We start from the raw sequence: 27,043 nt of genomic DNA, 5'->3' as shown, positions 1-27,043 counted from the left end.
TTGCATTCACATCTTGGCGTACTGGGTTGAAGTCTGGTCCCTCTTTCCCTGTGGAGATATAAACAACACCTTCCCCTTGCATCCCAACTTTTAGTGATCCTGCAGGGAAAGTAAATTTGGAGAGGTAATAAATATCCAAATCTTGTGTGGCCTTACAGGTCACAGTCAGGACTGTACATTTTTCTCTCGGTGAGATGGGTGGGGTTTGGAGCAGAGAGTGATGGGTTCTGACTCTGGCATTGGCACAATCATTTTCATGCTTTGTCACATAGCAACTGGTAAAGGGCAGGTCCTGGGGTGGTAGTTAGAAGACTATTGTAAAAATGTCTAGATATGCTTGCAATAGGATGGTGATGACGAAGAAATTAGGAAGTAGTTAGATTCTGGATATTTAAAAATTTCTATCGAGTTTTTCACTTTTGTGGTATCATGATTTATTCAGACACTTCCATAACGGAGAACATTTCCAGCTTTACACTATTATAAAAAGGCTATGATATAGAAATCATTGTCTTACCTATGTATACATTTATAAGATATTTTCTTAAAATAAATTCCTAGAAGTTAAATTGTGGAACAATGAACTGCTTTTAATTATAATTCTTTTGAAACTTGCAGCAAGACACTCACTATCTAGAGAGTGTCTTTTTCTTTCCTTCTGCCATCAATAAGTAAAAATAACTTAATAAATACAGTTTTTACATATAACCCACTACCATCAAGTCAATTCTGGTACATTGTGGCTCTACACAGGGTTTCTGACACTAGAACGCTTTATGACAATACATAGCTTCATCTTTCTTTTTTGGAGCGGCTGATGGGTTTGAACCACTCACCTTGGTGTTAGTAACCTACTGCTTGACCCCTGGTGCAACTAGGGCTTCTTGTTTGGATATATATTTTATATAGTACATATTTAATTCTTAAATATATCCTGATAAGAACAAGACTTACTCATTTTGTTGTAAAAATAGAACTTTTTAAATATCAACCTTTATCTTTTTCTAGGTTACAGTTCCTCTAAGTCACCTTATCAATGCCTTCCACTCACCAAAAAATCCATCTATTTCTGTCAGTGCATCAATTCCTCAAAACCAACATCGAGATGCAGTTATTGAGCATGAGCCGCCCAGCAATGAGGTAAGAGTTTGTACTATGGTTGTGAGAAAGCTCTTTTGATACAGTGATTTCAATATTGTTTGATTAAATATCTTTTTATAAGTATTTGTAGCAAAGCAGTTTTTATTTGCTTAATCTCCTTTTCAATTAAATATATGCAATTCTAGTCTCATTATACATAGAACTTTATTATTTAAAAATGTAATAAAAAATTCTATATGGGATTATGTTGGTATTTGCTTCTTAGTTTGCCGCTCTGTTATACTAGAGAGCTATTCTTTTGTCTTCCTCCAGCAGTAGCAGCAAGCCCAAGAGTTAGATAATAAATGTCGTCTACTGTCTCAGAGAAACTGTTAGTGTAGTTGAGCAATTCAGATATAGATACTTTCAGTATTTGTAGAATTATATAAAGTTAAAACAAAAAATTATAGCCAGTGTTGTTTGGGATTTAGGTCACCTATAATTTCGTTACCCAGAGAAAATTATATTTGGAATAAACTTATTTCATCCTTCTTGCTCTATACAAGCACATGTACATACTTTAAGATAATATAGTTTTTATTTTCATTTTACAGTATATTTAGAATTTATTTCTGTCTCATTAATAACTATGGAATAGAAAAGCTGAGTGTAAACTATGGAATCAATGTGTTACTGTAGAACAAACACCTGTTGCTCTCATGACAGCTCAGGTTGAAAATGAAGAGAGAGTTTTAAAATATACAGAGCCAAAATACAACTTTGAGTTTTTTTAGTTTATTGCACCCGAATTTAGAGATCTCAGCAAAAGAGAAGATATATTAAATACTAATGACCAAAGACCAGATGAGTTATGGGATAGCATGAAGATCATCATACATGAAGAAAGAAAAAGGTCGTTAAAAAGATAGGGAACCCAAGAAGAATGCACTACAGAGGACAGCACTGAAGATCCAGCCTGGGAGAGTGGCGCGTCTGCCTAGACAACACTAGAGCAGACTAAGAGAGAAAGAGAGTGAACAGCATCCTGGCCCACCAAGCCTCGAGGACGACCTTCCTGCTCTGAGCAGCCAGTGCACAGAGAGGACAATGGGGCTGGTCCTACCATGGGACACGATGCCCCCTTACTGACTCACAGTGCTAAGGTGGGCAACACTGGAGACACAGTGCGAGTATTGTGCCCTTCCTGATCTCCCCATACCAGAGCAAAACACAGACCGTAATGGAGCAGCTAGGGGAGCAAAGCAATGAAGTACCTGAGGAATCTCGAAAATAGACTTTGGAATGGGTAGGCAGGGCATGGCGCTTCACCAGATTCGATTGGAAAACAATCAAGGGTCAGCAGACAGACCTGGAAGTATTTATAGGCTTTTTTTCTTCTATTTCTCGTGTCGATCCATATAAGATAAGCAGGATAACCAGTTCCAGGGAGCCGGCCCCTGGGAGACTTGGGAGAGGACCTAGGGACAAGGGAACAATAAGATCTAAAATCGATGGCGAGGAGGGTATAGAATGCCTGGTAGGGGTTGATCAAATGCAATGTAGCTGAGAGAAAGTACTGAGTCGAATGGAGGGGGAACATGATAGTGGGACGGGAGGAAAGTAAAAGGAAATAGAGGAAAGAACGAGGAAGCAAAAGACATTTATAGAGGTACAAATATAGGCATGTACAAATATAAATATATAAATGTATTAATAGGAATATAGGCCTATGAACATATTTAAATAAAAATGTTAGGTATTAAGATAGCAGATGGGCATTGGGTCTCTACTCAAGTACTCCCTCAACTCAAGAACACTGTGTTCTAATAACCTGGCATTCTGTGATGCTCATCTTCCTGTCATGATCACTGAAGTCAAGATGAGTGATAAGTGAGTGAGCATATGTGATCAAGAAAGCTGATGGTGCCTGGCAATTAAAAGTTATAGGGTCTGGAACCTTAAAGGCTGAATTTAAACAAGTTGCCATTTAGCAAAGAAGGAACAAGGAAGAAGCCTGTGTGATCATGAGGTATAAACAAGGTCAGTTATCAGAAGACCCAAAACAATTATTTTGATGCAACTGATGGGGGTTGGAGAGGAGACCCAACATGGACATTCCCTCACAGAAGGGTCACAAGGAAGGAACACATCATCCAGGGTGCAGTATAGCACTGATGGAACACAACATGCCTCTAGTTCTTTAATGCTTCCTACCCCATTGAGTTAGGGGTTTATTGTGCCAACCTGGCCAATAAACATGTGGGATTAATTAAAGGGTAGAGGGATAAATGGCTCAGTGAGCCTCACCTTTCTAGTTCCCAGCTCTCTTGCTTTGTGATGGTCGCACTAGGGTGCAGCTGCCTTAGCCAGTTCCCTGCTTCAGCTTGCAAGGCTGACTTCCTGCAAGACATCCCCAAGGAGAAGCCACATGGACCTACCCCAATGCAGCCCTGGGTGCTGGAGCAGCCGTGTGGACCCTGCCAGTGCTGAGATGCTTACACATTCACTGACTCGGCTTTCTTCTTGCAGTGGGCATCACTGTGTGTGTTTTGTGAGATGGAGGAGGACTTTGTGGATTGGTGTCGGACATAAGGGTTAATGTTGGATTTGTGGGCTTGGGCAGCACTAGGTTGGGATGTTTTCTTGATGCGCACTTAACCTTTATATAAAACTCTCTCTTATACATCAGTTGCTGTGGATTTGTTTCTCTAAAGTACCCAGACTAATACACCCCTGCTATCGTGACCCCAGTTCTACCTTACAAATCCAGCTAGACTGGAACATGTACACTGGTACAGATAAGAGCTCTCGACACACGGAATTCAGGGCAAATAAATCCCTCAGGAACAGTAATGGGAGTATTGATACCATGAGGGTGGGGGGACGGTTGGGGGAGAACGGGGAACTGACTACAATGGTCGACGAATAACAACCCCATCCCACCCCAGAGGGATGAACAACAGAAACGTGGGTGAAGGGAGACAGTGAACGGTGTAAGACATGACAACAACAATAAGAGCTCATTCATCAGGGGTCCATTAAAGTGGGAGGGCTGGGGAGGAAGGGAAAAAAGAGTAGCTTACACCAAGAGCTCAAACAGAAAGAAAATGTTTTGAAAATGACAATATATGTACAAATGTGTTTGATACAATTGATGTAAGGATTGTTATGAGAGCTGTAAGCACCCCCCCAAAAAATGATTTATCAGTTAAAAAAGAAAAGACCAAAATGAATATGAAGAGAGACTCAGAAACATACTTTTAAATGTAGAATATCTATTAAAATGTACAGAATAAATGATGGACATAGAGAGCCATGCAGAAGATTTCAAAAGGTCTAGAGAAGGCAAAGTAAAGAATTGTAATGAAGTACACAAACACCTGGAGTTAGAAACCCCAAAACCTAGATTGTGCTTGACATTTCTCAAGCTGAAAGAACTGAAGAAAAAAAAATTCAGACCTCAAGTTATAATTTTGAAGGATTCAGTGGGCAATTTTTTTTAATAGAAAAAGTTGGTTTACTGTAGTTCAAATACATAAAACTGAACATTCAAACATCTTAAATTTAAACTTTAGGAACAAATGTTTAACATTTAAACAGGAAACCAGAGAGGTAATTTATTGTATGTCTACTCCAGAATATTCATAAAGATCACTTAATGGTAAATAAAATATGTTTAACCAGCAGTCCTACTCTGGCCAACCTATTAATTAGCTGTGGTTCAATACCTGAGAAGAAATTACTAAACAATTCTCCTCTTAATCTAAACAAGATTTGGCCTGTAATTCAGAAGGGAGCACATGAGTGAATAAACAAACTTAACTGTTTGGTAGAGACAAAGGTAAAAGCATGTTCATTATAATCAGCTCAGTGGGCAAAATATTAAATGATGCAGTATTAAGAGATGGTAGAAGGAATACAAAAATTCGTTGTATCATAAAAGAATCGGTCAATGTTCAGCCATGTCTGGGGTGGCATCCTTATTGAAGGAGAACCCAAGCTGCACTGAAGACATTGGTGATAACAAGGTTCTAGGAATTGACGGAGAATACCAACTGAGGTGTTTTAACAAATGGATGTAGTACTGGATGCTTTCCTGTGTCTGTGACTAGAAGTTTGGAAGATAGCTAGCTGATCCACCTGACAAGAGGTCCATATTGCTCCCCATTCAAAAGGGTTGTAAATAATAAAATCCCAATCCAAAGAAGGCAGTGGCATCTCAGACCTTGTATTCTGGATACCTGGTTTGCTGAAGTCTATGCATGACAGTGGACGTACAAAGTCCATATGCAGGGTCCACACTTGGATCAAACCTCCAGTGATCCCTGTGACCACAGTTGAGTGATGATGGCTTGTTATCATATAGAAAACATTGTAAAAATTATGGCAGATATGATTAGGTTAAGATATAATATATCTTATCACTGAATCTCCTTTTTGACCCATTTCAAAGGTGGACTTGAACAGTACTGAAATTCTAGAGCAGTGGTTATCAACCTTCCTAATGCTGCGACCCTTTAATACAGTTCCTCATATGGTGACCCCCAACCATAAAATTATTTTCGTTGGTACTTCATAACTAATTTTGCTACTGTTATGAATCGTAATGTATCTGATATGCAGGATGTATTTTCATTGTTACAAATTGAACATCATTAAAGCATAGTGATTCATCACAAAACAATATGTAATTATATATTGTGAACAAACAAATGAAATTTTATCTCGAAGCATGGTGTAGCATGGGTAACAGTTTTCGCTCCAGGTACTTGTATGTGGGTGTATCTGCATGTAGGCGGACCTGCCTGGAGATGGATAGAGAAACATTGTCTCAGGCGACCCCTGTGAAAGGGTCATTCGACCTCCGAAGGGGTCGCAACCCACAGGTTGAGAACCACTGTTCTAGAGAGTAATGTTCCACTTAAAAGTAGTACTGTTGGCCTGACAAATAAAATTGATATCCTTCACCTCTAAATTAGCCCTTTTATTTTCAGTCTGTGCTTTTTTCTCTCTCAAATATTCATTCATTTTTTTAAGATTGTTTTATTAGGGGCTCGTACAACTCTTAGCACAATTCATACATACATAAATTGTGTGAAGCACATTTGTACATTCATTGCCCCCATCATTCTCAAAACATTTGCTCTAAACCCCAGGCATCAGCTCATTGTTTCCCCTCCCTCCCCCCTCCCCCCTCCCTCATGAACCCTTAATAGTTTATAAATTATTATTTTGTCATATCTTGCCCTGTCCAACGTCTCCCTTCACCCACTTTTCTGTTGTCCGTCCCCCAGGGAGGAGGTCACATGTAGATCCTTGTAATCGGTTCCCTCTTTCCAACCCACTCTCCCTCTACCCTCCCAGTATCGCCACTCACACCACTTGGTAGTGGGGGGGGAGGAAGCATTTAGGAACTAGAGGAAAGTTGTATTTTTCATCATTACTACATCGCACCCTGACTGGCTCATCTCCTCCCCGAGACCCCTCTGCAAGGGGGTCTCCAGTGGCCTACTAATGGGCTTTGGGTCTCCACTCTGCACTCCCCTCCTCATTCACTATGGTAAGATTTTTTGTGCTGTAAAATTAAATCCAACAATTTTCTTCACAATTAGGCCACAGCTCGTCTTTCAAGTTCTTCCTTCACTAAACTTTTTACCGTATCTCAGACATTCTAGGCAGTCCATTGACTCTTTGTTCCCGCCCAATAATCAACCACCCACCATCATCGTTTTACATGTTACTGAGTTGAACCTGATCTCACATAGGCTATGAGTACTATGTTCCCAATCTACTTTTTTCCTTTCTTGTATTTTCTAACAGCAGTTCAGGGGTGAGGGCAAAATCCTTGGTGTGATGCTGTGGGTCTGACGTTTCCCTGCTGACCACAAGAAGTGGTGGTTGAAACCCAACAGCTGCTTTGAGGGAGAAAGATGAGACAGTCTGCTTCTTAAAGATTAGTCTCCTAGGGTTTCTATGAATCAGAATCTATTCTTTTTTTTAAATCATTTTATTGGGGGCTTGTACAGTCTTATCACTTATTGCCATCATTATTCTCAAAAGATTTTCCTTCTACTTGAGCCCTTAGTATCAGCTCCTCATTTTCCCTTTCTCCCCCACCCTCCCTCACCCTTGATAATTTATAAATTATTAATATTTTGTCATGTCTTACACTGTCTGACCTCTCCCTTCACCCACTTTTCTGTTGTCCATGCCCCATGGAAGAGGTTATATGTAGATCCTTGTGATCGGTTCCCCCTTTATACCCCACCTTCCCTCCACTCTCCTGGTATCACCACTCTCAGCACTGGTCCTGAAGGGTTCATCTGTCCTGGATTCCCTGTGTTTACAGTTTCTATCTGTATCAGTGTACATCCTCTGGTCTAGCCCGATTTGTAAGGTCGAATTGGGACCATGATAGTGGGAGGCAGAATCTACTTAATAGCAGTGAATTTGGTGATAGTAGTTACCAAGTTGTTTGGTAATTGTTGTCTGCTGTGGACCATTGTTTTGGTTCCTCCTAGACCTGATACCCAGGTATCACAGGCACAATTTAATTGTTATTATTTTTTTTACAATTTCTTAGTTACTAATGTGGGCATTTCTCTTGAATTGTACATATTATAAATTGACTCTCTAGTATCCTATTTTAAAAGATAACGTTGGAAGAGAAGTTCTTGAACATGTAATTGTTCTGTTTCACTTACTCTAATTTACTTTGTAGCATATAGCTTTTAATAGTTTAAGCTTCTACTAGATTAAGTATTTTTTCATATGGTCAACTCTCTTTTACTGAATACCACCATGGTATAAGTTAAGATATGTAGGTGAACACAACACAATCTTTGACCCTTTTTGACCCAACACTTCCTTTGACCCTTTTACTATCACCCTATGAAGTAAGGCATTGTGTATTTCATAGTCATTTCATTAATGAGGAAACAGATTCTAAGAATATTTGTGACTTGACACATAGCAAGTAATTAACAAGCCCTCAGACTTCAGATCTATAAAGTTCATGGATTTTTAATAGTAATCATAAAGCAATACTTTTCTTTATGCATTTCTGCTGTGTGTCCTTTACTTTGTAGCTATTTGAACTTCAGTAACATGTAATTGTTTTTTAGTATCTCCCTGCTGGTTCATGTAGATGAGAATATAACAAATGTTTGTAGTTACTTTAAAACTTTAAATGTAACTATGTATTTTTTTCCTGGTTTTCACACTTTTTTTTTACTTGATTTACTTTCCCTTCTCGTTTGGAAGTATACATGGGTCACGTTAGGGCCATCAAGGACTTCAAAAGTGAGTTCAGAGAGGTGAAGTGCCTAGCTGTTAACGCAGCAAGGAGGCTTCTGTTCTCGTGTTATCAGGAGCAAAGGGAAGCTTTAAGATTCTATGAACTAAGGAAGATTATCATTTGCATGGCATTTTCCCAGTTCTAGAACCCACACCTTGACCTCCTATTACTTCCACAATGTTAAGAAAGCCCTGGCGTGCTTTGGTATTCTAAACGTGTCACTGACAGTTCCCCAGACTTGCTTTACATCAGAGCACGGTATATGAACACGAGGGAAATGAGGCAGCACCAGAGTACATTAATGCTTAATTCAGTAGTTTTAAACTCTTGGCCATTGGATCAATTCTGACTCATGGTGACCCTGTAGAACAGGATAGAACTGTGCCTGTGGGTTTCTGAGACTAACTCTGTATGAGAATAGAAAACCCCGTCTTTATTCTGCAGAGTGCCTTGTGGTTTGAACTATGGACCTTGCAGATTGCAGCATGTGTGTGTGTTTGCTTTTTTTTTATATGAGACTGAATGCAGGAAAACTAGAATTATACAAATACATGAATATTTTTTAAAGAAATAAATGTATTTTTAAACAGCATATTATTTCATTTGATAATGGCTTCTTTTCAAGTTAAAAATCCTAATAGTAATGATTACATGATTGACTTCATCTTTTACAGCCCGTACTTAACTTAAAGGATCTTGGACTATCTGAATTAAAAATTGGACAGCTTGATCAACTTGTCAACAGTCTGCTACCAGGATTTTTCAAAGGCAAAACAACTTCTTCTCCTTGGCACATATCCCATGTCTCTGCACAGTCCTTCTTTGAAAATAAGTATGGTATGTTAATTTATTTTTTTGGTTCTAATTGAAACAAGCAATTTTGGCACTATTAATAATAATTAGAGTAGCTGCCATTTATTAGCATTTGCTGTGGTCTTTTCCTGAATTTTCATTTTTTGTTATGAAAAAAAAAATTAGAAAAAATTATGAAGATGGTACATCCAATTATATTGCCATGGTACATTAGTCAAAACTAAGACATAAGATTTGCTGTAATAAAAAAAAAAAAAAAAAAAGATTTGCTGTAATACTTTTAACTAAACTACAGGCTTTCTTGTGATTCATCAAATGCATTTTTCCATTAGTGTCCATTCTTTGTTCCAGGATCCAATCCAATCTAGCGCACCATATTGCATTCAGGTGACTGTTTTTGTTTTTTAACTGAGGTGACACTTACTGGATTCTAGGTAATATACTAATCTGAAAATTCACTTATGTCCCTTTATTTATGGAATGCCTAAAGTTTTATTGAGTTTCATAACAATATAGTATTAGAACAACATCCAGAGAAAATAACTGTATCTGTTGTGAGGGATGCCACATTCTCTCTGGAGCCCACTAAAATCAATGTCGTTTTTTGTTAGGTGCCCTGCAGTTCTGCCTCACAGTGAGCTTATGTACAGAGAACAAACCCCTGCCAGATGCTTCACTTAGTAGCCCGGGGTTCAACTTGTACACCACCCAGGCACTCTTTTATTCATCCTACAGCCCTTTAAGATTATGTTAGAGAATTTTTAAAAATTATATAGATATAGGAACATATTTAAAAGTTAGCACAAGCTATAAACAGATTTGAACTCTTTTCTGACAAGATTTGAATGCAAGAGATTTGAACTTAAGCTTTGTACAAGCCTTATTCACTGACTAAATGCTTTACTCTTCCTCTGCCTTTGTTTCTTTTCAAGGCAGTAGGATGACTAAAGGGATTCTCTGTGGTGCAAAGGAGTCCTGGGCTACTAACCCAAAGGTTGGCCATTTGAGTCCACTCCTAGATAGTTTGAAGGACAAGCTTGGCAATCTGCATTTGAACAGTCATGACCTTGAAACCATCCAGATGAGTTCCACTCTGCACACATGGCGCTGTCTTAGCTGGAATCACCATTCCAGCAAGTATATAGCAAGTTAAATAAAGATAAGAATAAGAGAAAGATGAAACGTTTTTGGCCTTGATGCAGCCTAAAGATCTGTTTTCATACTGGCCCCTTCGTGAGCAAGGCCCCAAGGCTTGGTGGTTAGGACTCAGGGCTTTGGAATAAACTAGGATCAACTTCAGCCCTGCTGCAGAGTGACAATAGGATATTTTCTCTCTACATGTAAGCTGCTGCTTTTTACATCATATATAAAGTGAGAATAATAACTCCCTATTTGGCAAATCAAGTATTTGGCCTATAAAAAATTATCGGTATTATTTTTACTGTTAGTATTGTTCCTTTTGCTCTTCTAGTCTGCATATTTACATTTCTCTTTTAGGCTTCCTTATACTATCAACTATTGTATTTTCTAGAAATAGACATATGTGTTTGGAAGTGATTTCGCAACTTGGTCCTGTGTTCTAAATAGGACAAGGGATAGATGATAACATGTTTCTGTTGTTGATAATGACTCTCCCCTTGGGATCTTTGATGTATGAATTAGAAGGAGCCCATTAATCAAAGATAGAAGTTTGAAAATATTTCTATTTTAATCATTTTATTGGGGGCTCATACAACTCTTATCACAATGCATACATACATCCAATGTGTCAAGCACATTTGTACATTTGTTGCCATCATCATTTTCAAAACATTTGCTTTCTGCTTGAGCCCTTGGTATCAGCTCCTCATTTCCCGTCCCTCCCCCATAGAAAATATCTCTAAAGTACGAGGGTGTACCCCAAAAAAAATCGGAAAAAGACTCCGCAGGACAGAGCACTCGTAGTTTGCATTTTCCCCGCTACGTGAACATTAAGCAAATCACTCTGAGATAGTGTACCCTGTGGCGTTGCCTGAGATGGTTCTCTCTGGTCACAGTGAATTTTTTTGTCGAAGCAGTTTCACTTCAACCTAGATTTTTGTGATGGCAGATCTCAGAAAATGGTGCATGCTTGTGAAATTTTGTTTCCTGCTCAGGGAAAAAATGCCAAAGAAATTGTTGTGATGTTGAACATAGCTTACAAGGACAGCACTATGGGAAGAACTCAAGTGTACAGTGATATCCTCGTTTCCCAAAAAGTGAAATGTCTACCGATGGCAAACCTCATTCTGGACATCCGCCAACTTCCCAAATGGATGAAAAGGTCAACAAAAGTCTTCACTTGTACTTGAAGACCAACGATGGATCATTCCCCAACTTTCATTGGGGAAGTTATCTGGACTGTCTTGGAGCTCGGTTCAGCCAATTGTAATGGAAGATTAGCAAACAAGAAGGGTCTCTGTGAAATTTGTGCCTCGGGTTCTGACCAGGAAAAAGAGTATTATGTGCTTTGCTGAGCTTTGAAAGAACAGCTCCATAGCAACCCAGCCTTTTTTCCCCAGGTCATTCCTGGTAACAAGATGTGGTGCTATTCTTAGGACCCTGAAAGCAAACATCAATCAAACCAGTGGAAGAAGAGGACACCATCGGCACCTTGTCCAGAAAAAACTTACCAAGTAAATCAAAGATCAAGAGGATACTCATTTGTTGATGTGAGGGGGATAGTGCATTTTAGAGTTTGTTCCACCAGGTCAGACTGTTATTCGAACTTTCTATTCAGATGTTCTGCAAAGATTGTGTAACAATGTGTGACAAAAAGACCTGATTGTGGCAGATGGGGGACTGGTTTTGCCACCATGACAATACAACTGCTCACACAGTCATCTCAGTGCGCCAGCTTTTGGCATACAACAGCATGCCTCTCTTGCCCTACACACTTGACTCACCTGACCTTGCCCTGTGTGACTTCTTTTTGTTTCTGTGAATGAAAAGGGACATGAAAGGACAGCGATTTGACAACACAGAAGAGGAGAAAAGGAAAAATGAGGGTGGTTCTGTCAGCCATCCAAACAGATGAGTGTGAAAATGAAAAATGGAATAAGTTGCAGATTGTATTAAGTGTAACGGGGAGTATTTTGAAGGTGATCAGGTTGTTTGGAAACATTTAAATACATGGCTTTGAAAAAAAAACTACTTTTTTTGGGGGGGTACCCTCTTGTATTTCTGGCTTATAACTGTAGAGCGAACCTTTTCACACCAAATGAAGGTTTGTAGAAACTTTTAAGAGAAAGATGACTGTAGCTCGGGTTTCTAAGGTTTTATCACATTCTTCAGGATTCTTTCTATTGATGTGAATGTTTCTTTGATAGTCATATTTATATATCAATTTTTAAAAGATGGCCTTATGGACAAGTGATAGGTAAAGTATTGTGAAGAGCTGTTTTTTAAAAAAAAGTTTCATCGGCACCTCACCCATGTATCTTACAATTAAATAGTTCAGTCATATCAAGAAGAGTTATACTTCATCACTCATTGGTGGGCGTAGCAATGATATGAGAGGAGGGGGATGGTCAGGAAGGAGGAAAAAGGGAGGTACCCATCACAAGGTTGGATGTATAGCCGTCACTGCAGTGGTCGCCATTCCCCCCCCCCCCAAAAGGGGACGAATAACAGAAATGTAGTAAAGGGAACACAACAGACAGTGTAAGATACAAAATAATAATAATATATAATTGATCAAGAATTCACAGGTTGGGAGGTAGGGGAAAAACGAGGAGCTTATTCCAAGGTCTCAAGAAGAAAATGTTTTGGAAATGATGGCAACATAGTACAAACATGCTTGATATAATTGATGAATGCAATGTTATAAGAGCCCCCAATAAAATGATTTTTTTTTAAACATTTTATTAGGGGTTCATACAACTGTTATCTCAGTCCATACACACATCAATTGTGTAAAGTGCATTTGTACATCATTCTCAAAACATTTTCTCTCCACTTAAACCCCTGACATTAGGTCCTCATTTTTCCCCTCCCACCCCGCTCCCCCCTCCCTCATGAGCCCTTGATAGTTTATAAATTGTTATTTTGTCATATCTTGCCCTGTCCGACATCTAAGCAAGTATACAATCTTTACCATAATCAATTTTAGGACATTTTAAAATATACAGAACAAAACACTCTCCAATTCAAAAAAACATTTAACAAAAATTCAAGAGGGCTACCCCCAATGACAAAATACATCAGAGCTAAACCCAAATATGAAGGTGGAAAAAACAATAACAAAATGTTAAAAACCAAATGGAGGACCAATATATATGGTGAGGATCAACTGACAACGTTTTAACTATTCCAGTCAGGTTTATCATTTTGATTTCTTATAGTACTCTCTCCAGTGTGCTCTGTTTTGTAACGTTTCTTTTTTAAAAATCATTTTATTAGGGGCTCATACAACTCTTATCACAATCCATACATACAGCAGTTGTGTAAAGCACATTTGTACATTCGTTGCCCTCAACATTCTCAAAACATTTGCTTTTCACTTAAGCCCCTGGCATCAGCTCCTCATTTTTCCCCCTCCCTCCCTGCTCCCCCCTCCTTTATGAACCCTTGATAATTTATAATTTATTATTTTGTCACATCTTACACTGTCCAATGTCTGTCCAATGTCTCCCTTCACCCACTTTTCTGTTGTCCATACCCCAGGGAGGAGGTTATATGTAGATACTTATAATAAGTTCCCCCTTTCCACCCTCCCGGTATCACCACTCTCAGCACTGGTCCTAAAGGGATCATCTGTCCTGGATTCCCTGTGTTCCCAGTTCCTATCTGTACCAGAGTATATCCTCTGATCTAGCCAGATTTGTAAGGTAAAATTGGGATCATGATAGTGGGGGAAGGAAGCATTTAGGAACTAGAGGAAAGTTGTATGTTTCATCATTGCTACACTGCACCTTGACTGGCTCGTCTCCTCCCCACGACCCTTCTGTAAGGGGGTGTCCAGTTGCCTACAGATGGGTCTTGGGTCTCCAGTCTCTACCCACTCATTTACAATGATATGATTTTTTGTTCTTTGATGCCTGATACCTGATCCCATTGACACCTGGTGATTACACAGGCTGGTATGTTTCTTCCATGTGATCTTCGTTGCTTCTGAGCTAGATGGCCACTTGTTTACCTTCAAGCCTTTAAGACCCCAGGCGCTGTATCTTTTGATAGCCGGACACCATCAGTTTTCTTCGCCACATTTGCTTATGCACCTTAAAAATATTTTTAGTACTTTTTCTCCCTGCTTGGAGATTGTTTCTCCAACCGACCCTTTTCTACCAACAGACATGCATTTGTGTTCTCCTTGACATGTTTGTTCCCTTTCCCTCTCCTGACTTACCTCTGCCATCAGCAGCCTTCATTGCTCTGATATGCATGGCTACCTGTCCAGGTAGGGTGGGCGAGAGCTGTGAAAAGCTCTTGGTTAGGGTACTAATAGCCATTCTTTAGATAGTGTTATAAAAAGTTTTATCCTGTGCAGATATAAGATATTTAGACTTCTGTCATTTATTTTTGAATTGTGATTTTTCTATTAAAATTTCTTGTTAGCAATTAAAATATTTTCCATTTTCCTCCAGGTTTTTTAGATGTATTTACTACTTTACGTTCCTCTTGCTTATACAGACAACATTCAAGAACTCTTCAAAATATTTATTCACATCTTCAGTACTCACCAGGTATAAAGCAACAATATTTCCTGTCTTATCAAAACAACTGATTTATGCATTAGGTTATTCTAATTTGTCTTTTTCAATTGGGTTAATGATTTACTGTCTGTTTACTTAAAGGGTTGTATATATACATAACCTCCAGTCTTTGAAACAATTTGCAAAAGGTGCCAATAAAAGTACTGTATATATTAATTTCTCTTATTTGTAATCTGGGAAATATAACCTTAAGTAAGACACATTTTTTTCTCTTCAAATTAAAAATATATTCAAAGTTGGCAAAGCTAACTTCATGGATAAAAAGACAAATATTTTGTGTGATAACATAAGTTGGTAGGCAGCAACCCTTTTGCAATTCAAAATTTACATCTCCTGTTTCACCTTTAGGAATTTAGTCAACATGCACTCTCAAGGGTGTGTACAAGGATGTTTACTATACTGTTATTTATAGTAATAAAATAAAAATAAACATTGCTGAATAAATTATGGCTATTTTATAATTAAGAGACTATAAAGGGTGATTAAACTGAGTCTTGTACTTTTCCTCTTTTGGAAGTTGGCCATAATATATTGTTAAGTGAAGTAAGGTAATTGCAACAAAGTATGTACAATTTTCAGAGCAGGTTTATATAATAAAGAAAGAAAAATGTAATATTAAGCTGCACTGTTTTTCCAAATTGTATTGTAAAATCATCTATATTTATCTTCCCCCCTTTAATCATTAAATACATAGAATGTTTTAGGTTTGTTTTAGATAGAAAAAACAAACATGTAAGTGTTAGGTAAAAGAACTGTGTCAAAAAATAAGCTTATAAATTGAGATAAACATGTATGACTTTTAAGAGTTTTTAACCTTAGGCATGTTTTCATTGTCAAATTTATAATGAGATTTAAGTGATATCATTTGATTCAGTTTTTATACAGTCTCGGGGTTTTCAGACTTTGAAATCACGAACACGGCGTCTACAGTCCACCTCTGAGAGACTAGCAGAAACACAGCATGTAGCACCATCTTTTGTAAAGGTACTAGACTTTTTGGGTGTGTGGGAAAGAAGTCTAGAAAGCAGTAATTTTCAAATGATTAAAACAAGGACCTTTAGTAGCTGCTTTTTGTTTGCTGATGTGTTTTCTCTTTATTTTGTACTCATCAAGTATGAATATCCTCAGTATTATAACAAGACATTGGATTTTCCTGTTAACTTGCTTATTGGACAAAATCCCTCAGACTGTCCCCACCAAACTGCACCTGCATGTGTTTTCTGTATGTTAAAGATAGGCATCCAGCCATTCACCAAAAATCTGACAATCACATACCTTTGTCTGTTTTTCCTCACCTCACTTCCAGTGATTACTAAAGCCTGTTAATTGATTCAACCTCGGGAATATTTCGTAAATCACTCTTTTCTCTTCATTCCCAGTTCAACTGCCATAAATGAGCTGTAACTACTTCTAGCCTCATTTACTGTAATAAACACTCATGGCGTCTCTTTACCTCTAGTATTACCTCCAGACTCTCACCTGTGTTAGTGTGGTTACTTTAGAGAAACAAATCCACATAAGTTCATATGTATAAGAGAGAGTTTTATATAAAGGGCAATGCACATCAAGAAAACATCCCAACCCAGTGCTGCCCAAGCTCACAAGTCCAACATAACCCATTAACCCGTATGTCTAACACCAATCCACAAAGCCCTCCTCCATCTCACAAAACACACAATGATGCCAACTGCAAGAGGAAAGCCAAATCAGTGAATGTGTAAGCATCTCAGCGCTGGCAGGGGTCTCCACACAGCTGCTCCAGTACCCAGGGCTGCATCGGGTTAGGTCCATGCAGCTTCTCCCTGGGGGATGTCTTGCAGGAAGTGAGCCTTGCCAGCTGAAGTAGGGAACTGGCTAAGGCAGCTGCACCCTGGTCCAACCATCAGAAAGCAAGAGACCAGAGAACTAGAAGGCAAGTCTCACCAAGCCATTTATCCCTCCACCCTTCAATTAGCCCCACCTGTGTTTATCGGCCAGGTTGGCACAATAAACTTTTACTACCTCAATCCACTCTCCTGCAGTTGGCATTACTGTGTATGTTTTGTGAGATGGAGGAGGATTTTGTGGATTAGGTCAGACATATGGGATAATGTTGGGCTTGTGGGCTTGGGCAGCACTGGGTTGGGATGTTTTCTTGATGTGCACTTGCCCTTTATATAAAACTCTCTCTTATACATATGAGTTCCTGTGGATTTGTTTCTCTAAAGTACCCAGACTAACACACCAACTGTTCTTTTTTTTTTTTTTAATGTTTATTTGTTTATTAAAAGATCATTTTATTGGGGGCTCTTACAACTCTTGTTACAATCCATAGATCAAATGTATCAAACGTATTTGTATAGATATTGCCATTGTTCTTTTCTAGATGCTTTTTTCTTAGCGTTTTATTGGGGGACTGTGGGGTTAAAGGGGAGAGGGAACCCCACAAAACATCACAGGTTCGGTAGGCGCAATTGTACAGCGATAATAAGAGATTATAATAAAGTCATAGAGAGCATGAGAGTTAAAGGATGGAGTCAAGTAATGAAGGGAGTCAGACGCAATTCATGGTAGCATTGTTCACCTCAGCCCCGCTTGATGGTCCTCGTGGAGGGGACTTAGCCGTCAGAGTAGAAGCAACTGCCTCGTCCTCCTCAGCCACCACCCCGAGAACCAGGGAGCCTCATTATTTATTGCTAGCCATGCATCATATCATTTTAGGGGGATCTGATTCCAGAGTCATACATCACAGAAAGGGGCAATACAATTCATCCTAGAACAAGTTTGATCACTCTGGTGTCTCATACAATAAAAGACAATTACTATGCTGGGAGGCACGCAAGCCCCCTGATAGCAGACAATAGCCTATGACATAGGGAGGGGTAGCAACATAGGCAATACAATCAATAGGAGGGGGATGACCTAGGGGTATGCCCATAGCAATGGGAAGGTCTAGGGTTACACATGTGACAAGATGGGTGGACCCTAGATTCATAATGGCTACCTAACCTTGGTCATCCTTGGGTGGTTTGACCTCTCTGGTATTTCCTACAAGTAAACAGACAACCACTATCCTTATCTATGGTTTTTAAAAACTTATTTACATAGTTCTCCCCAGTGACTGAAAACTTAACACATGGAGAGACCTATCGATCTTTTAATTTTTTTTTTTTGACCTATCGATCTTTACAGTTACTGAGCCTACATATGGCTTTCCGGAAACATTTATTTAATAAATTGATCAGGCAGGGACAAGAGGGTGGGGCATAGGAGTGTTAGCATAATGCTATTAGAATTTAAAGTCAATAGGTATTTCGATGTTTTTTGTTTTGATATTTTTGCAGAGAGCAACTTTTTTTTAAATCAATTAATTGGTACAGGTGTGAGGCTAGTGTTGTGTTTTTGTCATTGATTCTGTATTTCACTATTGAGTTTTAATCTACTTTTCCCCCACTGAGTGTGAAAATGAAAGATTGTAGAACTTAAATGAATTTTTTAGGGACAGTTCCCATATTATTGAACTGTTACTATCTAAATAGCCAACAAATTAGTAATGATCTTTGAATTTAGGGATTCCTTTTGCGGGACAGAGGATCCGATGTTGAAAGTTTGGACAAACTCATGAAAACCAAAAACATCCCAGAAGCTCACCAAGATGCATTTAAAACTGGTTTTGCAGAGGGTTTTCTGAAAGCTCAAGCATTGACACAAAAAACCAATGGTAAGTTAATTTGATATACTCCTCTTTGGGAAGTTAGATTTGCAAAGAAGTTCTACTCTGACATCGAAATGATTACAAATAACATTTTTTAACAGTCTACCTTTGCATTGATTATCCCACACTGTGTATGCAATTAAGCAGTGTGGAAAATGTCTGCCAACAAATTGCCTTTCTCAAGAGATAAATAAGGGACAGATGTGTGGATATACTTAATCCTTAGAGGCTTTGTGAGTTTTTTGAGAATAGGATGCTAAAAAGAAACCAGGGTGGTTATGCAAAAGAATACCAGGTTTCAAAGTTGCATATAAAGAAATATGATTGGAGGAGGGAGGGGGGAAATGAGCCAACGATATTGAGGGCTGAAGTGGAGAGCAGGTGTTTCGAGATTGATGAGGGCAACAGGTGTGCATAGGTGCTTGACTCAATGGATGGATGGATGGACTGTGATGAGAAATGTACGAGCCCTCAATAAAATAATTAAAAAAAACAAAAAAATATGATTACCAACAACTTAATGTTTTCTTTTCAATGATGTCCTTTGATTGTAAGACTTTGGATACTTCTTCCAGATTCTCTAAGACGAACTCGGCTGTTTCTCCTTGTTCTGTTGCTGCTTGGCATTTATGGACTATTGAAAAACCCATTTTTATCTGGTAAAGCCTCTTTTTTATTTACTGAATGTATTACAATTTTGAAATAGTTGTTTCCTTTTTATGATTAAGGTTAGTCTGGCTGTCAATTAGAGGGGGCAAAAATCAGTTATAGGATATAGTCCTTTCATTCCTAATTGAAGTTTCTCAGTTGGGTTACTTTGAGAATGTTTTTTTTAATGAAGTAGAAACATTTCCATCTGTTATGATTACTCCTATCACATCAGAGGACTTGATTATAATTATATTGTTTGAAGAATTCATAAAAAAGTTTTTTTGGACAGCTTAAAAATTCTAGTTCTTCCCACTGAAAATGAATGAGAAGTCTAGCATTTTATTGAACTTTTTATGGGTGTTTGGAAAAATAGTTTATTATTTTGTTGATATTCAAGAATTGTAATACAGTAAAAGATTATTTCAACTGGGGTAGGTGTTAGTCTCTCAGAGTCATAGATAGCTGTTCATTTATAACACAATATTTTAATTCTATAGGAGGATTATTGCAATAGCAGTACAAAGTAATGCAAAGATATTAATATATTGACCAAAAATAATTTTAGTGAGTGCTTAGGTTTTTGTATTTTGTTTTTTAGTTCATTCATCTAAGATGCAGTGACATGGGTTCGATTTTCATATAGCTTTCACCCTGTGTCTTTTACTCCTATGCTATGAAAGAAAGGGGGAGCAGCGTTCACTTTAAGAACGCCAGTTGTCCTGGATCAGGACTTTATCTCCGAACTTGTGTGTAGTCCTTGATTTTTTTGTTTGTTTGTTTGGAGGGGTGAGGGGAGGTATCAAAACTGGAATGGTGTTAATGTCCAGAAATGGCTTTTTATTTCTACATTCACCTTCTATCTCCCTTTTTACAAAAAAGAACCATTGTAGGGACTGAAATACATGCTATGCGCTGGGTGGAAGGGCATGGAATATGAATTCTGATTCATATCTCTTCATGTGTATCATTAAGGAAAGCATTGAAAGCACAGTTCATTAACTTTTTTTTTTTAATCAATTTATTGGGGCTCATACATAGATCAATTGTGTAAAGCACATCTATACATTTGTTGCCCTCATTATTCCCAAAATTCACTTGCCTCTTGGGTTCCCGGAGTTCATTAACTTTTTATATACATCCTTAAACAGAACTTAATGGGCTAAAGCCACTTATGTCCATTGTAGAAATAATTTATAAATTTGCTTTACATATTTTTTATGTTAACTCTTCTTAACGTTGTACTTTTTCTACTCTTTTTTTTTCTCAGTTTATAATAAAGATTGTGTTTTTGGCTTCTCTAAATTAGAAATTTCTTAGATTGCTCACTTACAATTGCCTTTGGAAGTTTTTAGCCTTAGAAGCAAAAATCTAAGAACGCTTTGTTGTGGTTCCTCAAAGTTTAGCTCAAATATTTTACTGTACTCTCAAAATTTTCCTGCCTTGTCTTTTTTTTTTTTTTTTTTTAAAGCTTAAACTGGCCTTTATATGAATGGATTTATTATCCATGGCATTTTAAAATTTAAATGCCAAATTTTAAAGAAAAATTTCCCTTTTGTTCTTGGGTTGTCCTTTCTTATTTTTTAAATCAATGTATTGGCGCTCATACAATTCATCACAATACATAGATCAATTGTATAAAGCACATCTATACATTTGTTCCCCTCATTATTCCCAAAATTCACTTTCCTGCCTTGTCTTATATCAACTGAACAATTAATACCAGCTGTCATGAAGAAGGTTGCATGAAAACAATGTATTATCTAATTATTTATAACATATGCCATTTTTTTGGGTATGTTACAACTGTAGATCGGAGGACACTTGTACTTACTGAGTAATTAATGGAGGGTACTTGTTACAAGTGGGCTTTTTAGGCCCTTAACTCAAACCTGCAAACTCTAGAAGTTCGGAGCTGTAGCCTGGGAATCTGCATTTTTTTACATGTTTCTCAAGTGACTTTTAGACACTGTATTTGAGAACTGTATGTTTAAATTTCTATCAATTAGGTATTATAAGAATAATGGGAACAATATTCATTTTAATTGTAAAGTATGAAAAATGGTTTAATGTGAATTATGTAGTCCTTGAGTATGATCTTTCATCTCAGAAAAATCTGTCTTTTTTTGGTTGTTGTTGCTCATACATTTAATTTGGGGACTTTGCTTATACTTGTAGAATAAGTTGTTACAATTTTGTGAATCTATTATAAAAAGATTTCTTCTGTTTTCTTTAGTCCGATTCCGGACAACCACGGGACTTGATTCTGCAGTAGATCCTGTCCAAATGAAAAATGTAACATTTGAACATGTTAAAGGAGTAAGTCCAAAAATTTTCTTTCCACTCTTCAAACATTACCTAATGATTATTATATGTAGGGGTAACATTTTATTGTAAAGGCAGTTCTAGAATGCCATATATACTTGAGTATAAGCCGACCCAAATATCCACTTAGGCACCTAATTTTACCACCACAACTGCATTAAAAATGAGCTGAAAAATTCTGCTTATACTCGAGTAGTTAAAATTGCATGGAAAAGCTTTAGAAACTTCAAATTTAAGGATAAACAACAGTAGCGAAAGATCAGTTTGTCACATGTCATTCCTTGGTATTGATTTGTGAAGAAATAACCAGTTGTAATGGAATGAATGTGAACTTCAGAGACATCGGCTAAGGTTTTAAATTCTATTTTGCTTCCAGTTAATTGGTCATAGGACCATGAGCAAGATTCTTTAGACTCTCACAGGTAATATGTGTGCCTGTTTCATTGTACATACTCAGTAAGTGGTGTTTCTCTACACCTGTTCCTCTTTTTTGTAACTCCCGCATATAAAACGTATTGAACAATAATTATTTTTTTCCCTTTTCTGATGATTGTGTAGGAATTTTGTTCCTTTTAAAGGAATTTGATTTTTTCCTTTTCCTTTATAAATTTATCGTTAATTGGGAGGAGCAATAATTGTTTTTTAATAAGAGTGATTTCATTCTAGTTCATAGATAAAAATTTCTCTGTAATTAATAAATTCAATACTTTAACAAGTATTTTTTTTAGTGTCCATTGAGTGCCTAACTTTCTCTAGGTGCTGGAGATAAAAAACAAAATCCTGTACCAACCTCACCCTCATTCTTCTGTTTGAGCCCATTGTTGCAGCTAATCGTAGATCTGGCGTGATGGAGGCCTTCTTTTGTACTACAGAGTATGCAAGTTGCTGTAATAAACCACTGCCCTGGAGTCAATTCTGACGTATAGCAACCTTCCACAAAGATTCCAAGACTGTGAATTGTATTGAGAGCAGCCAGCCTCTCATCTTTCTGTCAGGCAATGGCTTCTGTGTTTTAAACCCTCAAGCTTGAAGTTAGCAACTGGTACCTACCTGCCAGCACTACCAGGGCTCCTTCATGCTATTGTTAGATGCCATCAGGTCCCCACCATAGCACCCTGTGTGCGCCAGAGTGAAACCCTTCCCAGTCCAGGCTGTCCTCACAGTTCCTGTGCCTGAGCCCATTCTTGTAGCCACTGTGTAAGTCCATCTTGTTGAGGGCAGTCTGCTCTCTTGCTGTCCCCCCACTTTACCAAGCATGATGTTCTTCTCCAGGGATTGGCTCCTCCTGACATGTCCAAAGTCTATAAGATGAAGTCTCACCAACTCTGATTCTAAGGAGCACTCTGGACATTCTTCTTCTAAGACAGATAGATTTGTCCTTTTTGCAGTCATTATACTTTCAATATTCTTCACCAGCATCACAATTAAAATGCTTTTATTCTTTATCGGGTTTCCTTATTCAGTGTCCAACCTTCACATGCATATGAGGCAATTGAGAATACTGTGGCTTGGGTCAGGGGCACCTTAGTCCTCACAGTAGCTTTTCTTTGGAATCGGTACAGATTGATCTCTTTCAGTCAGTTGAGCAAGTAGCTGTCTTCCAAATTTCTGGTATAGACAACAAGTGCTTCCAGTGATTCATCAGTTTGTTGAAACATTTCAATTGGCATTCCATCATTTCCTGGAACTTTTGTGTTTGGCTAATGTTTTTAGTGCAGCTTGAACGTTTTCCTTCAGCACTATTGGTTCTTGCTCATAGGTTACCTTCTGAAATGGTGGACTGTCCACTAGTTCTTTTTGGTACAGTGACTGTGTTCCTTCCATCTTCTTTTGATGCTTGCTGCATCATTCAATATTTTGCCTGTAGAATCTTTCAGTATTGCATCTTGAGGCTTAGAATTTTTTGAGTTCTTTCCGTTTAAGATATGCTGAGCGTGCTCTTCCTTTTGGGTTTTCTAACTCTAGGTCTTTGCACTTTTCATTATAGCATTTGACTTTTTCTTTTCAAGCTGCCCTATGAAATTTTCTATTCAACTGTTTGTCTTAATAATTTCTTCCACTTGTTTTAGCTACTCTGTGATTAAGATCAGGTCTCTGAGTCTCTTCAGACATCCACTTTGATCCTTTCTTTCTTTTTTTCCTTTTCAATGACCTTTTGCTTTCTTCATGAATGATGGTCTTGATGTCCTCCCACAGCTCATCAAGTCTTCTGTCGTTAGTGTTCAGTCAAATCTGTTCTTGAGATGTTCTTGAAATTCAGGTGGGGGAGACTCAAGGTTGTATTTTGGCTCTCGCAGACTTGTTTTAAGTTTCTTTAGCAATTGCTCATATGTAAGTTCAGCGCTCCTTGAATGGCTCTGTTATATTGCAGTATAAGAGTACCATAGCACTGTACATTTATTCTAACTCTTCAGTGGGTATTTAGGTTACCCCAGACTTGGGCTTATGTAGTAGTATGTTTGTATATCTCTGAGGTATAGGGGTGGATAAAACTTTCTTTTTAACCATTACCCTTTAAGCTTTTCCATAATTTCAAAGTAATTTCATCATAAATTTCAGAGACCATTAAAAGCCTAACAAAAAATCCTGCTTACCTTTTAACAATTATGATATTTCTTTTTTTTTTTTAATTATGATATTTCTTATAAATTTTCTATAAATATAATTGGAATCCCACTTAGGAGTTTCAGAATGCTCTTTAGCGCAAAATGGTTTTTATGTCTTAGCAGCTCCTCTTCACATAGTTCTCACAGTTTCTTTTATAAACTGCCCAATATATTTCACTTTCTCCCATTTTAAACTAAAGTTGTCTAATCTGAGATTGCAAATTAGTGGCCATTGAGCATTCTTGAGTTAACATGTATTATTTTCCCCATGTCATTGGAAAGGAATAGAGATTATAAACATGCATAATCATTTTAAAACTTAAATTGGCAGCCAATATTTTAAAATTGGGAATTTCAGTCTCAAAATATTTCTAGCTTTTATTGTTGTTGTTCTCCCAGGTACCCACTCTCCACCCCACTGGGGTTAAAAATCCCGCAACACTGATTCTATAGTCCTGCATACTGGAAATGTGGTAAAGCCACTTAGGGTTCTTGTTTTTAATGGATGTGTGCCCTGGTCTTCTTTGTTCCTTTTTTTTTTTTTTCTCTCCCTACTTTCTGGTTCCCCAGGTATTTATATATGTAACAGCAGAAAATTAGCTTACCTTTTTTTGATCGGTACTTTCTTTGTCGTATAGAAAGTTTTTTAAAGCTGCACTGTTGTTTCACTTGCCATCCTTATTGGTCAGCTTGGACATTATTTTTACTGTAGATTTCAAATCTGCCAAACCTTATATTACAAGAATTAAATTGTGGTTTCTCTATTTTTTAACCTTTTTCCTATTGTAAATGCTGTCCTTTGACATTTGTTAGGAACTGAGTCATCTATAACCCAGTAGTAATCTATTTTGGTGGTATCATCTTGTAATTAATCACAAATTATTATTACAAGTTAGTCTCTTATTTTGAATGTATAGTGAGTACAGGTACCACATTTACTTGGTAGCTTAAGACTGAGTTGAAAGGGTTCTTGATTCAAAACTTGTATGATGAATCCTTTTTTCCTATCCATTGCCACTGACAAACTTAATGAGAGTATCATGAGAAAATATAAGTGGTTAAAAAAAAGTTTTTCCCCAATTTTTTGGTTGGAATAAAATGGAGATTTTCCATAATTTGGAATAAGGAGAAAACTGTGTGAATGTTTAAAATTATATATTTAAAATCCTAGTTAGTTAAAAATCTACATTAAATATATTATTTTGAAGGAAGCCTTAACAGCCTGACATATTCTTTGACATTTTGGGGTAAATTGTATCTAAATAATTTAGGTGGAGGAAGCTAAACAAGAATTACAGGAAGTGGTTGAATTCTTGAAAAATCCACAAAAATTTACTGTGCTTGGAGGTAAACTTCCAAAAGGTAAGATATCTTCTCTTCAACATGATTTGATCTAAAAGTGCATCTAATATTTTACTAATTTAGCTTGTATTGTACTTAACCAATTGAAATTTAGTTCTGAATTTGCTAGTTTATTTTTTAAATGCTCTCATTTTGAACATATTGTTATCTTTTTATATTTAATTTTAAGCATTTTAGTGGTGAGAGTTGTAGGGGACCAGCCTTCACATGCAGAATGGGTCCAAGGGGCAGTTGTGTAATTGAAGGGTAAATTCAAGGAACAACAGACAAGATATGCAAGAACTCATCTCTTCCATGGAAACCATAACCAGAGTGAGGGGCAAATATATCCTCTCACAAGCTAATGTAATCTCCGGCATACAAGCCACATCACACACATCCATAACTGAAGGGAGTGAGGTGGTGGAGGGTACAGGCAATAGCAAGAGGAGGTACTAGAGTGGTGGCCTAACCTTGGTCTTCTCTGAGCTGGCTTGACCTTAGGTGTCCCTGAGCACATTTCCAGGGGAAGAATCTATGATCCTTATCTGAAGGGCTGTACTTAGGCTTTGATGGTCTGATTTCTTTTGATGGCAGTTAACCTTCAAAGAGTATAGTAGCAACCATGTGCCTGCAAAACAGCACCTTAAAAATGGCATTATTAAGGGGGACATTGTAGGGAATAGCATTTACTTAGGAGAATGTAACGGATGCATAACTCCTAAGTGTGAAATTCTTCCTCCACCAGAATCTGTTTCCCAGGCACCTTAAATTATGGGTGTAATTTGTCTGCATTCGGTCTCTTCCCAGTTGGTTGTCAGTTTCCCACAAAGAGTATTACAGAGAATCCCCCTCCTGAATACCATTACCCAGATTTTTAAAGATCTTTTGCTCCTTTGGCTTTATTATTCATTCCCTCTCTTATTTGTGTATATATGTTTATGTGTATAGTTGTATTTGTTCTTTTTCCGCATGTTGCTATATTTAAACAGAATGTTATAAATGCAGAGCCCTTCACCCCTAAAATGTTAGGAAATGTTTATTTCCTAATAAGGACTTCTCTCTTCTTACATAAACTCCTTGTTCTGTTTGCCATTTGTTATTAAAATGAGGACATTTAACATCAGTATGAAATGATTATATTTACAGTTCACATTAACATTTCTCCTTGAAAGTTCATGATTCAGTCTCTGTTGACATATTGTACTTGGGTTTTGATTCTTTGTTTTTTCCTAAACAATTTCTGAGCCTGATTTTTGTCCCCTCGTAATCTTTTTTTTCCCCTCTCTTTTTTTTAAATCATTTCATTAGGGGCTCATACAACTCTTATTACACTCTATACATACATCGATTGTGTAAAGCGCATTTGTACATTCATTGCCCTCATCATTCTTAAAACATTTCCTCTCCACTTAAGCCCCTGGCATTAGGTCCTCATTTTCCCCCTCCCTCCCCGCTCCCGCCTCCCTCATGAGCCCTTGATAATTTATAAATTATTATTTTGTCA

At 37.6% G+C, this 27,043-nt stretch overlaps 1 protein-coding gene across 1 annotated transcript in view; it reads left to right on the top strand.

Moving 5' to 3' along the window:
* The window catches only part of YME1L1 (YME1 like 1 ATPase), a 56,806-nt gene that overhangs the window by 5,771 nt on the left and 23,992 nt on the right, over positions 1–27,043 (top strand). The window contains exons 2-9 of the mRNA XM_004716107.3: positions 1,009–1,140; positions 9,052–9,214; positions 14,794–14,892; positions 15,797–15,906; positions 18,472–18,622; positions 19,192–19,275; positions 21,501–21,583; positions 25,467–25,557. Of these exons, the coding sequence (XP_004716164.1) occupies positions 1,009–1,140; positions 9,052–9,214; positions 14,794–14,892; positions 15,797–15,906; positions 18,472–18,622; positions 19,192–19,275; positions 21,501–21,583; positions 25,467–25,557 (913 nt within the window). The remainder of the gene's footprint in view (positions 1–1,008; positions 1,141–9,051; positions 9,215–14,793; positions 14,893–15,796; positions 15,907–18,471; positions 18,623–19,191; positions 19,276–21,500; positions 21,584–25,466; positions 25,558–27,043) is intronic.

The sequence above is a fragment of the Echinops telfairi genome, unplaced genomic scaffold, assembly GCF_000313985.2.
Source record: "Echinops telfairi isolate 266 unplaced genomic scaffold, ASM31398v2 ScPeMD7_7461;HRSCAF=8499, whole genome shotgun sequence".
In the NCBI taxonomy this organism is placed as follows: domain Eukaryota; kingdom Metazoa; phylum Chordata; class Mammalia; order Afrosoricida; family Tenrecidae; genus Echinops; species Echinops telfairi.
This window is presented reverse-complemented; position numbering and strand designations above follow the sequence as displayed.